This window comes from Dryobates pubescens, chromosome 28, assembly GCF_014839835.1.
Source record: "Dryobates pubescens isolate bDryPub1 chromosome 28, bDryPub1.pri, whole genome shotgun sequence".
Classification (NCBI taxonomy): Eukaryota; Metazoa; Chordata; class Aves; order Piciformes; family Picidae; genus Dryobates; species Dryobates pubescens.
The window spans coordinates 1,982,881-1,998,074 of NC_071639.1; the positions used below are offsets into that span (position 1 = coordinate 1,982,881).

Below are 15,194 nucleotides of genomic sequence, written 5' to 3' on the forward strand. Positions count from 1 at the left end.
GCTGTGAGCACAGACTGAGGGAGTTGGGGTTGTGCAGGCTGGAGAGGAGAAGGCTCCCAGGAGACCTCATTGTGGCCTTGCAGGATCTGCAGGGGGCTCCAAGAAAGCTGGGGAGGGACTTCTGAGGGTGTCAGGGAGGGATAGGACTGGGGGGGATGGAGCAGAACTAGAAATGGGGAGATTGAGATTGGCTGTGAGGAAGAAGTTGTTCCCCAGGAGGGTGGTGAGAGCCTGGCACAGGTTGCCCAGGGAGGTGGTGGCAGCCTCCTGCCTGGAGGTGTTTGCAGCCAGGCTGGAGGTGGCTGTGAGCAACCTGCTGCAGTGTGAGGTGTCCCTGCCCATGGCAGGGGGCTGGGACTGGCTGAGCCTTGAGCTCCCTTCCAGCCCTGACAGTTCTGTGGTTCTCTGGGTGCTGGCAGTGAGCCTGGCTGGGTCCTGTCCCTGTGCAGGGGTCCATGAGGAAGTTCAGCTTACCTCCTGAAGGGCAGCCACGCTGCTGGAGGGCCTTGAGCACAAGTCTTATGAGGAACAGCTTGAGGGAGCTGGGGCTGTTCAGTCTTCAGAAGAGGAAGCTGAGAGGAGACCTCACTGCTCTCTGCAACTCCCTGGAAAGAGGCTGGGGTGAGGTGGGGGTTGGGCTCTTCTCACATGCAACAAGTGACAGGACAGGAGGAAACAGCCTCCAGCTGTGCCAAGGCTGGTTCAGGTTGGAGGTTAGGGAATAGCTCTTCCCAGCAGGGAAGCCCTGTCCCAGGCTGCCCAGGGAGGTGCTGCATCCCTGGAGGGGTTTCAGAGCTGCATGGATGTGGTGCTGAGGGCTGTGGGGTAGTGGCAGTGGCTCAGCAGCAGGGCTGGGGCTGTGAGCTCTGGGGGAGAGGTTGGACTTGGTGATCTCCAAGGTCTCTTCCAGCCTCCACAGGCCTGTGGTTCACTGAGTGGTGGGTTGCTCTGTGAACCATGGACAGGATCCCTAACAGTCCATGCAGTGCCAGCAGACCTGCTGGCCAGGTCTCAGAGCTGTCTGTGTTTCCTTCAGTCCTGAAGCCACCAGCAGGCTGGTGCCACCCTAGGAGCCTTTTTCTGTGTAGGGACCAACATTCAGAGCCACTAAAATTATTAGGGGAGAGGAAAATCTTCCTCAGGAGGAGAGCCTGAGGGAGCTGAGGGCTCTGGAGCTTGCAGAGGAGGAGCCTGAGGGTGAGCTCCTTGCTGCTGCTAAAGCTGTGCAGGGTGATGCCCAGAGGCTGGAGCCAGGCTCTGCTGGGGGATGCCCAATGCCAGCACCAGGGGCAGTGCTGGAAGCTGAGGCAGAGGAAGTGCCATGGGAACAGGAGGGAAAACTCAATCACTGTGAGGGTGACAGAGGCCTGGAGCAGGCTGCCCAGGGGGGTTGTGGAGTCTCCTCTGGAGATATTCAAACCCCACCTGGCTGTGCTCCTGTGTGACCTGCTCTGGGTGACCCTGCTCTGGCAGAGGGTTGGACTGGATGAGCTTTGGAGGTCCCTTCCAGCCCCTGGCATTCTGTGGTTCTGTGATTCTCTGTGACTGATGCCTTTCACTGAAGCAGAGTTAGACAAAGGTGCTTGAGGCACCTGGCAGAGGCTGCCCAGGGAGGGGATGGAGTCAGCATCCCTGCAGGTGTCCAAGCAATGAGTGGATGTGGCACTTCCAGTGCTCACGGAGGTGCTGGCTGGAAGGTTGGACTTGATGACCACAGAGGTCTTTCCCAGCCTTCATGACTGCATGAAAGCTGAGTGAGCTGCTCTAGGAATGGGGTCAACCCCTGAGCAGTAATGAGGGCTTTTCCCCCTCCCCATGCAGCTGCTGTGGAAGAGGGCCCTGAAGGATCGCTTCAAATACGTGCGGAGACCTATTGAGGATGATGAGCAAGTCCTGAGGAACAAGTGCAAGTTTGGCCACAGGAGAGGGCAGACCAGGAAACCAGCTGCTGAACACAAACCTGACCACAGCCAGGGGCAGGCAGAGGTAAGGCTGTTGGAGCTTCACTTGAGCTCACTTTCAGCTGGTGGTAAGGGCCACCAGCCGGCCAGAGAGGGAACAAAAGCTTCTCGTCCTGTTTGCCCTCATGTGGAGAGGACCAGAGGATGGCAGGGGTTGGAAGGGACCTCCAGAGAGGGACCCCCAGTCCAAACCCCCCTGCCAGAGCAGGGCACCCAGGGCAGGGCACACAAGAAGTCATCCAAGAAGGGTCTTGAAAGTCTCCAGAGCAGGAGGCTCCACAACCTCTCTGGGCAGCCTGCTCCAGGGCTCAGCAGCCTCACACCAAAGAAGTTTCTCCTCAGGTTGAGGTGGAAGCTCCTGGGCTCCAGTTTGTGTCCATTGCCTCTTGTCCTATCCCAGGACAGCACTGCCCAGAGCCTGGCCCCTGCCTGCCCCCCACCCCTCAGGTATTTGTAACCATTGATCAGATGCCTCTCAGCCTTCTCCAGGCTCAACAGCCCCAGGGCTCTCAGCCTCTCCTCATCTTCCAATGCCTGCAGCATCCTTGTAGCCTCTCTTGGACGCTCTCCAGCAGTTCCCTGTCCCTCCTGAACTGGGGGAGCCCAAAACTGGGCACAGTACTCCAGATGTGGTCTCAACAGGTCAGAGTAGAGGGAGAGGAGAACCTCCCTAGCCCTGCTGGCCACACTTTTCTTAATGCCCCCCAGGATACCATTGGTCCTCTTGGAGGCCACCTTGCTGTCCCATGGATAGCTTCTTGTGCCGCAAGGCTGCAAGGAGCTGCTTTCCTGGAGGTCAGCCCTTAATCTGTATTGGTGCACAGGGTTTGTGCTGTGGCCAGACCCTTGACTCCCTTTGCAGAGCACCAAGTCTCATCAGTGGAGCTGAACCCAACACTGAATGCCTTGCACAGCTGTTTAGAGCTGTAGCCAGCTGGACAGAAGACTCTTTCTGCTTTCGTTCAATGCTGTGTGCCCATTTCTGCTCCTGCTTCAACTCCTCCAACCAGAGTGAAAAGCATTGGAGGCTTCTGTCCCAGGGCTGAAAGCCTCTGGGCAGTGCTGTTTGCACTTGGCCATGGCATCCTCCCAGACTGCATTTTGTGGGAGCCAGGCAGCTTGTGCTGGTGTGTGATGTGCATGGGGAGGCTTTGGAATGTGGGGATGAACCTCTCTGTGTCCCTTTAGTTAGGTAATTCAGAGAGCTGTCACTGCCACAGCAGGGTTTGAGCTGGAAGGACCTCCAAGGAAATTCAGTCCCAACCCCCTGCCATGGGCAGGGACACCTCCCACCAGCCCAGCCTGCTCAGGGCCTCATCCAGCCTGGCCTGGAACACCTCCAGGGAGGAGGCAGCCACAGCCTCCCTGGGCAACCTGTGCCAGTGTCTCACCACCCTCACTAGAAGAATTCCTTCCTCATCTCCAGTCTCAATCTTCCCTCTCCCAGCTCAAAACCATTGTACCTCATCCTGCCACTCCCAGCCCTTGGCAGAAGTCCCTCCCCAGCTCTCTCATAGCTCCTGCAGGGACTGGAAGGTATTCTGAAGATATCTATAAATAAAATATGGCTGCAAGAATTAACACTTGTGGAGCCCAACAGGGCTCAGTAATGAGTCCCACACTGCTGAGGGAATCACAGCTTCCTTAGCTAGAGAAGAGAAGAGAAAAGAGAAGAGAAGAGAAGAGAAGAGAAAAGAGAAGAGAAGAGAAGAGAAGAGAAGAGAAGAGAAGAGAAGAGAAGAGAAGAGAAGAGAAGAGAAGAGAAGAGAAGAGAAGAGAAGAGAAGAGAAGAGAAGAGAAAAGAGAAGAGAAGAGAAGAGAAGAGAAGAGAAGAGAAGAGAAGAGAAGAGAAGAGAAGAGAAGAGAAGAGAAGAGAAGAGAAGAGAAGAGAAGAGAAGAGAAGAGAAGAGAAGAGAAGAGAAGAGAAGAGAAGAGAAGAGAGAAGAGAAGAGAAGAGAGGAGAGGAGAGGAGAGGAGAGGAGAGGAGAGGAGAGGAGAGGAGAGGAGAGAAGAGAAGAGAAGAGAAGAGAAGAGAAGAGAAGAGAAGAGAAGAGAAGAGAAGAGAAGAGAAGAGAAGAGAAGAGAAGAGAAGAGAAGAGAAGAGAAGAGAAGAGAGGAGAAGAGAGGAGAAGAGAATGAAGCAGGTTGGAAAAAACCTTTGAGATCATCAAGTCCAACCTCAACCTATCACCCAACACCATTTGATCAACTAGACCATGGCTCCAAGTTCCACATCCAATCCCCTCTTGAACACTTCCAGGGATGGGGACTCCACCACCTCCCTGGGCAGCACATTCCAATGGCTAAGAACTCTCTCAATGAAGAACTTTCTCCTCACCTCCAGCCTAAACCTCCCCTGGCACAGCTTGAGACTCTGTCCTCTTGTTCTGCTGCTGGCTGCCTGGGAGAAGAGACCAACCCCCACCTGGCTACAACCTCCCTTCAGGCAGTTGCAGAGAGCAAGAAGGTCTCCCCTGAGCCTCCTCTTCTCCAGGCTAAGCAACCCCAGCTCCCTCAGCCTCTCCTCACAGGGCTGTGCTCCAGACCCCTCCCCAGCTTCGTTGCCCTTCTCTGGACACCTTCCAGCAAGTCAACCTCCTTCCTAAACTGAGGAGCCCAGAACTGGACACAGGACTCAAGGTGTGGCCTAAGCAGTGCTGAGCACAGGGCACAAGGACTTCCCTGCTCCTGCTGGCCACACTCTTCCTGATGCAGGCCAGGATGCCCTTGGCCCTCCTGGTCCCCTGGGCACACTGCTGGCTCCTGTTCAGCTGCTGTCAACCACTACCCCCAGGTCCCTTTCTGCCTGGCAGCTCTCAGCCACTCTGACCCCAGCCTGTAGCTCTGCCTGGGGTTGCTGTGGCCAAAGTGCAGCCCCTGGCACTTGGATTTGTTGAATGCCATCCTGTTGGCCTCTGCCCATCTGCCCAGCCTGGCAAGGTCCCTCTGCAGAGCCTCTCTACCCTCCAGCAGATCAACTCCTGCCCCCAGCTTGCTGTCATCTGCAAATTTGCTGGTGCCTGATCCATCCCCTCCTCCAGATCATCAATAAGGATATAGTTCAATCTGGAGAGGAGAAGGCTCCCAGGAGACCTCATTGTGGCCTTCCAGGGTCTGCAGGGGGCTCCAAGAAAGCTGGGGAGGGACTTCTGAGGTTGTCAGGGAGGGATAGGACTGGGGGGGATGGAGCAGAACTAGAAATGGGGAGATTGAGATTGGCTGTGAGGAAGAAGTTGTTCCCCAGGAGGGTGGTGAGAGCCTGGCACAGGTTGCCCAGGGAGGTGGTGGCAGCCTCCTGCCTGGAGGTGTTTGCAGCCAGGCTGGAGGTGGCTGTGAGCAACCTGCTGCAGTGTGAGGTGTCCCTGGCCATGGCAGGGGGTTGGGACTGGCTGAGCCTTGAGCTCCCTTCCAGCCCTGCCAGCTCTGTGGTTCTGTGATTCTAAGCAGCCTGCTGGCCACATGGGCCCCAGGAAGGAAGGGACTGCTGAAGTTTCTGTACACAGAAGCAATTTCATCATGAGTTCCTGAGGTCTTTGAAGTGTTCCCCAAGCCTGGGGACATGGCAGATCCATGCTGACAGAGTGTAACTCCAGGACAGATTTCACCACACGCCCTTCAAAGGCTCTTAGCAGATCTAATCTGGGGGGATAAGCAGCAAGGCCCCAGCATGGATAAACAGTTAAGAGACAGAACAAAGAAGGCCAGGCAGAAATAGAGGCTTTTCAAGTGGAAGAGATTATTAATGCTCAGTTTACCCAGCTCAATCTAATCCTAAATGGTGTGGAAAGAGGAGCAGAGCTGGCTGCCCACACTGGGTGATGCTGCTGAGGAACTGCAGAAGGACCTCCTGCTACTGTTTGCCTCTCCAACCTGATCTCCATCCATGCCAGGGGACTGCCTGGTGGCTGTGGGGCAGGCTGTGGATGGAGTCTGCCTGGACTGCAGCAAGGCCTTTGCCACCATCCCCCACAGCAAGCTCCTGGCCAAGCTGTCAGCCCCTGGCTTGGACAGCAGCTCTCTGAGCTGGGTTAGGAACTGGCTGGAGGCTGAGCCCAGAGAGTGGTGGTGAATGGTGCCACAGCCAGCTGGCAGCCAGGCACCAGTGGTGTGCCCCAGGGAGCAGTGCTGGGCCCCAGCCTGGTCAATATCTTTATTGGTGATCTGGAGGAGGGCATTTTGTCCATCAGCAGTGAATGTCCAGTTGGGAGCAGATGTTGGTCAGTTAGAGGGCAGAAGGGCTCTGCAGAGAGACCTTGCCAGGCTGGACAGATGGGCAGAGGCCAAGGGCAGGAGATTGAACACATCCAAGTGCCAGGGGCAGCACATTGGCCACAGCAACCCCAGGCAGAGCTACAGGCTGGGGGCAGAGTGGCTGAGAGCAGCCAGGCAGAGAGGGACCTGGGGGTGCTGATTGACAGCTGGCTAAACATGAGCCAGCAGTGTGCCCAGGGGGCCAAGAAGGCCAAGGGCATCCTGGCCTGCAGCAGGAAGAGTGTGGCCAGCAGGAGCAGGGAAGTCCTTGTGCCCTGTGCTCAGCACTGCTTAGGCCACACCTTGAGTCCTGTGTCCAGTTCTGGGCTCCTCAGCTCAAGAAGGACATTGAGAGACTTGAAGGTGTCCAGAGAAGGGCAAGGAGGCTGGGGAGGGGTCTGGAGCACAGCCCTGTGAGGAGAGGCTGAGGGAGCTGGGGTTGCTTAGCCTGCAGAAGAGGAGGCTCAGGGGAGACCTTCTTGCTCTCTGCAACTCCCTGAAGGGAGGTTGGAGCCAGGTGGGGGTTGGGCTCTTCTCCCAGGCAGGCAGCAGCAGAACAAGAGGACACAGTCTCCAGCTGTTCCAGGGGAGGTTTAGGCTGGAGGTGAGGAGAAAGTTCTTCCCAGCAAGAGAGATTGGCCCTTGGGATGTGCTGCCCAGGGAGGTGGTGGAGTCCCCATCCCTGGAGTGGACTGGCTGAGGCCCTTGGTGCCATGGTTTATTGATCAGATGGTGCTGGGTGAGAGGTTGGACTTGCTGATCTCTGAGGTCTTTCCCAACCAGATTAATTCTGCACTCTGTGGAAGGTTTGATTCTGTTGCCTTGTTTACAGCACCCTTCTCAGCCAGGTATGGGACTGAGCTCTATGACCACCACACATCTCTTGAACCCCCTCCAGGGCTGGGGACTCCACCACCTCCCTGGGCAGCCTGTGCCAATCCCTGACCGCTCTGGCAGCAAGGAAATTCTCTCTCATCTCCAACCTAACCCTCCCCTGGCACAAGTTCAGGCCTTGATACCTCAGTTGCATAAATGTGGAAGTGAGTTGTGCTGCCTTCAGCACCTGGATGAGCAGGAAGCAGATCCTTCTCTTGGGGATGCAGAGCTGATGGTGCTCAACACTGAGGCAGCAGCAGCACTATCTGCTCCCTTCCACTGGAGTCCAGTTCAGCAATCTAGCCTCAGGCATAGGCATTTGATAGATTCACAGGATGGGTTGGGTTGGAAGGCACCTTCAAGATCATTCAGTCCCAACCCCCTGCCATGGGCAGGGACACCTCCCAACACCCCAGGCTGCTCAGGGCCTCATCCAGCCTGGCCTTCAACACATCCAGGGAGGGAACAGCCACAGCTTCCCTGGGCAGCCTGTGCCAGGCTCTCACCACCCTCACTCTAAGGAATTTCTTCCACTACCCTCAAATACCTGATGTGAGGCCAGGAGGCCTCAGCTGCAGTATTGTATGAAAACAGATCTTAATAAAGGCTGAGCTCACAGAGCTGCTTCTGAACCCAGGCTGCAGCTCCTTCCTGCTGAGATGAACTCACAGAATCACTGAATTGGAAGGGAGCTCAAGGCTCAGCCAGCCCCAACCCCCTGCCATGGGCAGGGACACCTCACACTGCAGCAGGTTGCTCACAGCCACCTCCAGCCTGGCTGCAAACATCTCCAGGCAGGAGGCTGCCACCACCTCCCTGGGCAACCTGTGCCAGGCTCTCACCACCCTCCTGGGGAACAACTTCTTCCTCACAGCCAATCTCAATCTCCCCACTTCTAGTTCTGCTCCATCCCCCCCAGTCCTATCCCTCCCTGACACCCTCAGAAGTCCCTCCCCAGCTTTCTTGGAGCCCCCTGCAGATCCTGCAAGGCCACAATGAGGTCTCCTGGGAGCCTTCTCCTCTCCAGACTAAACGCCCCCTTGACTCCTCTCCAACCATCTAAGCCATCAGATAAACTCTCTGGCTGCTATTCTGTCCTTCCTTTCTTGCCAGGAGGATCCTGCTCACCCCCAGGGCAGTGCCCTGGCTGGACACATCAAGTGGCTTAAGGAGGAGTATCTGAAAGCTCAGAGGAACTGGAAGGAAGTGGACAACAGAATGAACATGACCATGGAAGTGAGGAGAAAGATGATCAGTGCCAAGGCTCCTGTCCAAGACATTCTCAGGCTCTTCCCATTCCTAAGATGCCCTTGCCAGGTAACAGAGCTGCCTTTGATGGTGGCACTGGATTCTGTGCTGCAGATGTGATCCAGCTGCAGGTTCCACATTGCCAGTGAGGTATCCATCAATATCAGAGAACCACAGAATGCTCCTGGCTGGAAGGGAGCTCCAAAGCTCATCCAGTCCAACCCCCTGCAGTCAGCAGGGACATCTCCACCTAGATCAGGCTGCCCAGGGCCTTGTTGAGCCTCACCTTGAATATCTCCAGGGATGGAGCCTCAACCACCTCCCTGGGCAACCTGCTCTGGTGTTCCAGCACTGTCATAGTAAAGAACTTCCTCCTAACATCCAATCTAAATCTGCTCTGCTCTGGTTTGAAGCCATTGCCCCTGGTCCTGTCCCTGCAGGCCCTTGCAAACAGTCTCTCTCCATCCTTCCTGTAGCTTCCACCACCTCCCTGGGCAACCTGTGCCAGGCTCTCACCACCCTCATGGTCAACAACTTCTTCCTCACAGCCAATCTCAATCTCCCCAGTTCTAGTTCTGCTCCACCTCCCCCAGTCCTATCCCTCCCTGACACCCTCAAAAGTCCCTCCCCAGCTTTCTTGGAGCCCCCTGCAGATCCTGCAAGGCCACAATGAGGTCTCCTGGGAGCCTTCTCCTCTCCAGCCTGCACAACCCCAACTCCCTCAGTCTGTGCTCACAGCAGAGCAGCTCCAGCCCTCTGCTCCTCCTCGTGGCCCTGCTCTGGACACCTTCCAGCCCCTCCAGAGCCTTCCTGGCACAGAGGCTCCAGAGCTGGCCCCAGAGCTGCAGCTGTGGTCTCAGCAGAGTGGAGCAGAGGGGCAGAATCCCCTCCCTGGCCCTGCTGGCCACACTTCTCTTGCTGCAGCCCAGGCTCTGCTTGGCTCTCTGGGCTGCAAGTGCTCCCTGCTGGCTCCTGCTGAGCTTCTCCTCCCCCAGCACCCCCAAGGCCTTTTCTGCAGGGCTGCTCTCCAGCCATTCCCTGCCCAGCCCATACCAAATCAAACCATCCCCTCTGGCCTCCAACCTTTTCCTCAGCTCCTTTTGCCCTTGTCCCAGGCGGGCTGCAGCTCCCTCTTTGCAGCTGCGCTCTGGAGGGACTGCAGCAATCCCACCTCTTCCTTTGTCTTCCAGCTCTTCAGGGAGTTCCAGCTTCTCACCCACCTGGACATCTACCAGAAGACAGTGGAGATTTTGGAGGTTTATTGTGACAGCATCTTGTCCCTGCAGGTGGTGAGGAGCAGCCCCATCACCGCCCTGCTGCGGGAGAGCCTGGAGCCGCTCGCCGAGGAAGCCCTTCGCAAGAGTCAGTACAAATCCTCCCTGGGGAGGGCTAATCCTCCCTCTCCTGGGGCTAACTGCTGTGGTGGCACTAAACCAGCTCCCAATGTGCTGCAAAAAACCCACTTTAAATACCTCACAAGTGCTTGGAAAGTAGATGGTGATGGGGCAGCGGCTGGGGCTGCATAGGGCCAGAGCCTCAGCTCCTGGGGATGTTCCTCTGGGAGGATATTGGAGGCACAAAGGAGGCCAAAATGTCAACAGCCCTCGAGGCTATGGAGTGACAGAAACACAGAATCAGTAAGGGTGGGAAAGACCTCAGAGATCACCAAGTCCCATACCTGGCTGAGAAGGGTGCTGTAAATATGGCAATGGAATCAAACCTTCCACAGAGTACAGAATTGAACAGGTGGGGAAAGACCTCTGAGATCAATCCCAACCTATCACCCAGCACCATCTGATCAGCTAAACCATGGCACCAAGGGCCTCAGCCAGGCTCTTCCTAAACACCTCCAGGGATGGGGACTCCACCACCTCCCTGGGCAGCACATTCCAGTGGCCAATTCCTCTTGATGGGAAGAATTTCTTCCTAACCTCCAGCCTAAACCTCCCCTGGCACAGCTTGAGACTGTGTCCTCTTGTTCTGCTGCTGCCTGCCTGGAAGAAGAGACCAACCCCCACCTGGCTACAACCTCCCTTCAGGCAGTTGCAGAGAGCAAGAAGGTCTCTCCTGAGCCTCCTCTTCTGCAGGCTAAGCAACCCCAGCTCCCTCAGCCTCTCCTCACAGGGCTGTGCTCCAGACCCCTCCCCAGCCTCCTTGCCCTTCTCTGGACACCTTCAAGTCTCTCAATGTCCTTCTTGAGCTGAGGAGCCCAGAACTGGACACAGGACTCAAGGTGTGGCCTAAGCAGTGCTGAGCACAGGGCACAAGGACTTCCCTGCTCCTGCTGGCCACACTCTTCCTGATGCAGGCCAGGATGCCCTTGGCCTTCTTGGCCTCCTGGGCACACTGCAGGCTCCTGTTCAGCTGCTGTCAACCAGCACCCCCAGGTCCCTCTCTGCCTGGCTGCTCTCAGCCACTCTGACCCCAGCCTGTAGCACTGCCTGGGGTTGCTGTGGCCAATGTGCAGCCCCTGGCACTTGGATGTGTTCAATCTCCTGCCCTTGGCCTCTGCCCATCTGCCCAGCCTGGCAAGGTCCCTCTGCAGAGCCTTTCTTACCCTCCAGCAGCTCAACTCCTGCCCCCAGCTTGCTGTCAGCTGCACATTTACTGCTGATGGACTCAATGCCCTCCTCCAGATCATCAATGAAGATATTGAACAGGCTGGGGCCCAGCACTGCTCCCTGGGGCACACCACTGGTGCCTGGCTGCCAGCTGGCTGTGGCACCATTCACCACCACTCTCTGGGCTCAGCCTCCAGCCAGTTCCTAACCCAGCTCAGAGAGCTGCTGTCCAAGCCAGGGGCTGACAGCTTGGCCAGGAGCTTGCTGTAGGGGATGGTGGCAAAGGCCTTGCTGAGGTCCAGGCAGACTCCATCCACAGCCTGCCCCACATCCACCAGGCAGTCACCTGGGCATGGAAGGAGCTCAGGTTGGGGAGGTTGGTGAATAAAGTGAATGGAACAGAAGAAGGGGAGAGAGAGGGGGGGAAATAGAGAGAGACAGAGGAGGGAGAGAGAAGAGGAAAGGAATTGTATTGCCTTCCCCACCCCCAGGCCAGTTTGGGTCTGGGGAGGAAGGCTGCTGCTGCTTTGGCGTGGAGCAGAGGTCATCCTTGCTGGCTGTACTATCCTCTGCTGGAGGAGGGGAGGCAGAGATCCCAAAGCCCAAGTCCAAGTCCTTCCCTGAGCAGCCTCTTCAGCTCCATGAGTTGCAGCAGGTGGAACTCAGTACACAGAGAGAGCTCCTCCTGCTCTGCTGCCTCCAGGCTCCATGCTGATGTCTTCTCTCCTGTGCCTGTCCTTTGCTCTCCTTGGATTTGCTTCTCTGCTGCCCTTCTCCTGGGCAGGCATTGCTCAGCTCTTTGACAGTTTGTCAGTCCCAGGTTGTTCAGGCATGTGTGCAGGTGCTGAATCCATTGGGCTCTTCCCCATCCTCCCTGCTGGGGCAGCTGATGGGTAGAGATGGTCTTGGCTGTGCACAGCCCAGAGAGTCCTTCCCCAGTGGCAGCTGCCCCAGACTCATCAGCTCTTCTCCTGGGAGGAGCAAAGGTGATTTGGTCTCTGCTGATTCACACCCAGAGACACAAGTATGCCAGCTGTGGCCTCAGCAGGGCAGAGCAGAGGGAGGAGAACCTCTCTTGACCTACTGGTCACAGCCCTTCTAATCCACCCCAGGCTGCCCTTGGCCTTCCTGGCCACCAGAGCACATTGCTGGCTCATGGTCAGCCTCCCATCCACCAGCACCCCCAGGTCCCTTTTGCCTTCACTGCTCTCCAACAGCTCAGTCCCCAACCAGTCCTGGTGCATGGAGTTGTTCCTTCCCAGGTGCAAGACTCTGCCCTGGCCCTTGCTGAACTTCATCAAGTTTCTCCCTGCCCAGCTCTCAGCCTCTCCAGGCCTCTCTGGATGTGTGCTTCCTGCAGCAGGGTCACCCCTTTTAACACCAGCACACAGGAGGTTAAGATCCTGTTGGCTTCCCCCCCCTTAACTTCATCTCAAGAGTTGTTAGGTACTGGACAGCCCATGGCAGACAAACTGTCATGGAACAGCCTCATCCAGAAGGTCCTTCTGGAAGCCTTGGAAGGCCCTTGGCAGGGCAGTACCTCTCCTCTTCTTATCCAGTATGCTCCCAGAGATTTCAACCCATACCTTAGTGAAGCCCCAAGGCATTTACTTCCCTGATTTTCTCTCACTAACAACTTGAAGCTGTGGATTCCTCCTCCCTGGAGGTGTTGAAGGCCAGGCTGGATGAGGCCTTGAGCAGCCTGGGCTGGTGGGAGGTGTCCCTGCCCATGGCAGGGGGTTGGGACTGGGAAGATCCTGAAGGTCCCACCTGCACCATGCTGTGATGCTGTGGAAGGAAAGGGAACTGGGTGATCTTGAAGGTCTCCTCCAACTCAGGCCATTCCATGGTCCTATGATTCTCTGCCCTGGCACCTAGAGGATAAATGCTTGGCAAAGCAGCTTCAGGGAAACACACAAGAGCAGAAGGCTGAGCTGCCAAAGAGCTGCTCCAGCACCACCAGGCAAAGCAGAGGGCAGTGGGCACCACAGCCCTGCAGCACCAGCTTGTCCTGCAGCCCTCAGGGGGCTCTCTGGAGACCTCTGATTTACTGGAGAGAGAGGAATTTGGAGCTGAGTGGTGGGGGGCAGGAGGTTGCAAAGTGCAGTAGGAGCTACCCAAGGGCCTGCCTGCTTCTTGTGAGAGCTGCATGGATGTGGTGCTGAGGGCTGGGGGTGAGTGGCAGTGGCTCAGCAGCAGGGCTGGGGATGTGAGCTCTGGTTGGACTTGGTGGTCTCAGAGGTCTCTTCCAAGCCCAGCAGCTCTGTGGTGCTGTGATTCTGGATGGAACTGTGATCTGAATGCTGCTGCCCACCTGCAGCTGAGGTGCCTGAGCCCTCCCTGTGGCACAGACCTGCCCTGGCCTGAGCACAGACACACTGCAGGGGCAGCATGGCCTGAAGCCCAGTGCCACTGCTGAGCTGCACCCTGCTGCTGCAGTGCCAGGATGGCTTTCTTTGTAACTCAGCCCTTGCCTTCCACAGGGATGAAAATGACTGCTGCATGCTTACTCCTGCCTGAGGTCTTTGGGGATGATTCCAGCCTGTTTGCTGCAGTGAACGAGGAGGTAGGAGACAGAGCACCCCAAGGCTTGGCTCATCTTCAGTGGCCACCTGCTCACATCACCTGGCTCAGCTGCTGGGAAGGGCTGCCCTGAGCCTGCCCCAAGGGGAAGGGGGCAAATGGTCAGAGAACTGCATGGGCTCCTGGGGGACATGCAGAAGAGAGGGGCCAGAAGGTCAAGGCAGGTTCTCCTCCCCCTCCACTCGGTCCTGGGGAAACCACACCTGGATGACTATGTCCAGGTCTGGGCTCCCCAGTTCAGGGATCTGCTGGAGAGAGTCCAACAGAGGCTATAGGGATGCTGAAGGGCCTGGAACATCTGTGTGAGGAGGGGAGGCTGAGAGCCCTGGGGGTGTTGAGCCTGGAGAAGAGAAGGCTGAGAGGGATCTGATCAATGGTTACAAATACCTGAGGGGTGGGGGGCAGGAAGGGGCCAGGCTCTGGGCAGTGGTGTCCTGGGATAGGACAAGAGGCAATGGACACAAACTGGAACCCAGGAGGTTCCACCTGAACATGAGGAGAAACTTCTTTGGTGTGAGGCTGCTGAGCCCTGGAGCAGGCTGCCCAGAGAGGTTGTGGAGTCTCCTGCTCTGGAGCCTTTCCAGCCCCACCTGGATGTGTTCTGTGTGCCCTGCCCTGGGTGCCCTGCTCTGGCAGGGGGTTGGACTGGGTGCTCTCTGCAGGTCCCTTCCAACCCCTACTCCCCTGTGCTTCTGTGACCATCCCAAGCTGTGCCATTCTGCTGAGTGACCTCTGTGTGCTCTGGCATCAGCTGGGCTCCCCTTCCTGCCCCCCAGGCGAGGGCAGAGACTCCAGTGCTGGAGGTGAGGAAGCCCTTCAGCGAGAGCAGCTGCCGGTTTGTGCTGCGGGTGAGCAGGGAGCGGCTGGCCCGGCTGGATGACTGCAGCACGGCCCTGGCTGCGCTGCTGGCTGCCTTCCACGTCTTCCACCTCCCCTGCCCCGCCGGAATCCAGCGCACCCTCAGCTTCCTGCAGGCCCTGCTCTTCGAGGGCAGGAGCCCAGCAGCCCTGCCCACCCTGGCAGAGAGAGGGCTGCAGGCACCTGGGCATCCCCCGGAGCTCCTCTGGGCAGCAGCTGATGCGGTGCCAGAATGAATCCCTCCGTCCCGGAGGCAAAGCAGGGGCAGCCTGCTGGCAGTGGCCTGATGTGTGTGCCACTTAGGGCCCATCCTGCCCTCCCTCAGTGATCTCAAGGGTCTCTGCCAACCTGGTTAATTCTATTCTATTCTATTCTATTCTATTCTATTCTATTCTATTCTATTCTATTCTATTCTATTCCATTCCATTCCATTCCATTCCATTCCATTCCATTCCATTCTTCCTCTTCACTCTTCTCTTCTCTCCCCTCCCCTCCCTTCCCTTCTCTTCCCTCCCCTCCCTTCCCTTCCCCTCCCTTCCCTTCCCTTCCCCTCCCTTCCCTTCTCTTTTCTCTTCTCCTCTCTTCCTCTCTTCTCCTCTCCTCTCTTCCTCCTCCCTTCTCTTCCTCCTCTCTTCTCCTCTCCTCTCTTCTCTTCTCCTCTCTTCTCTTCTCCTCTCTTCTCTTCTCCTCTCTCTTCTCTTCTTTCTCTTCTCCTCTCTTCTCTTCTCCTCTCCCCTCCCCTCCCTTCCCTCTTCTCTTCCTGTCTTCTCTTCTCCTCTCTTCTCCTCTCCTCTCTTCCTCCTCTTCTCTTCCTCCTCTCTTCTCTTCCTCCTTTCTCTTCTCCTCTCTTCCTCCT

At 56.9% G+C, this 15,194-nt stretch overlaps 1 protein-coding gene across 1 annotated transcript in view; it reads left to right on the forward strand.

The window, feature by feature from the left end:
- Positions 1 to 14,574, forward strand: part of SAMD3 (sterile alpha motif domain containing 3) — a 41,412-nt gene extending 26,838 nt beyond the window's left edge. Inside the window, exons 6-10 of the mRNA XM_054173978.1 lie at positions 1,822 to 1,986; positions 8,202 to 8,405; positions 9,527 to 9,698; positions 13,381 to 13,463; positions 14,257 to 14,574. Coding sequence (XP_054029953.1) covers positions 1,822 to 1,986; positions 8,202 to 8,405; positions 9,527 to 9,698; positions 13,381 to 13,463; positions 14,257 to 14,574 — 942 coding nt within the window. The remainder of the gene's footprint in view (positions 1 to 1,821; positions 1,987 to 8,201; positions 8,406 to 9,526; positions 9,699 to 13,380; positions 13,464 to 14,256) is intronic.
- Positions 14,575 to 15,194: the final 620 nt, after the last annotated feature.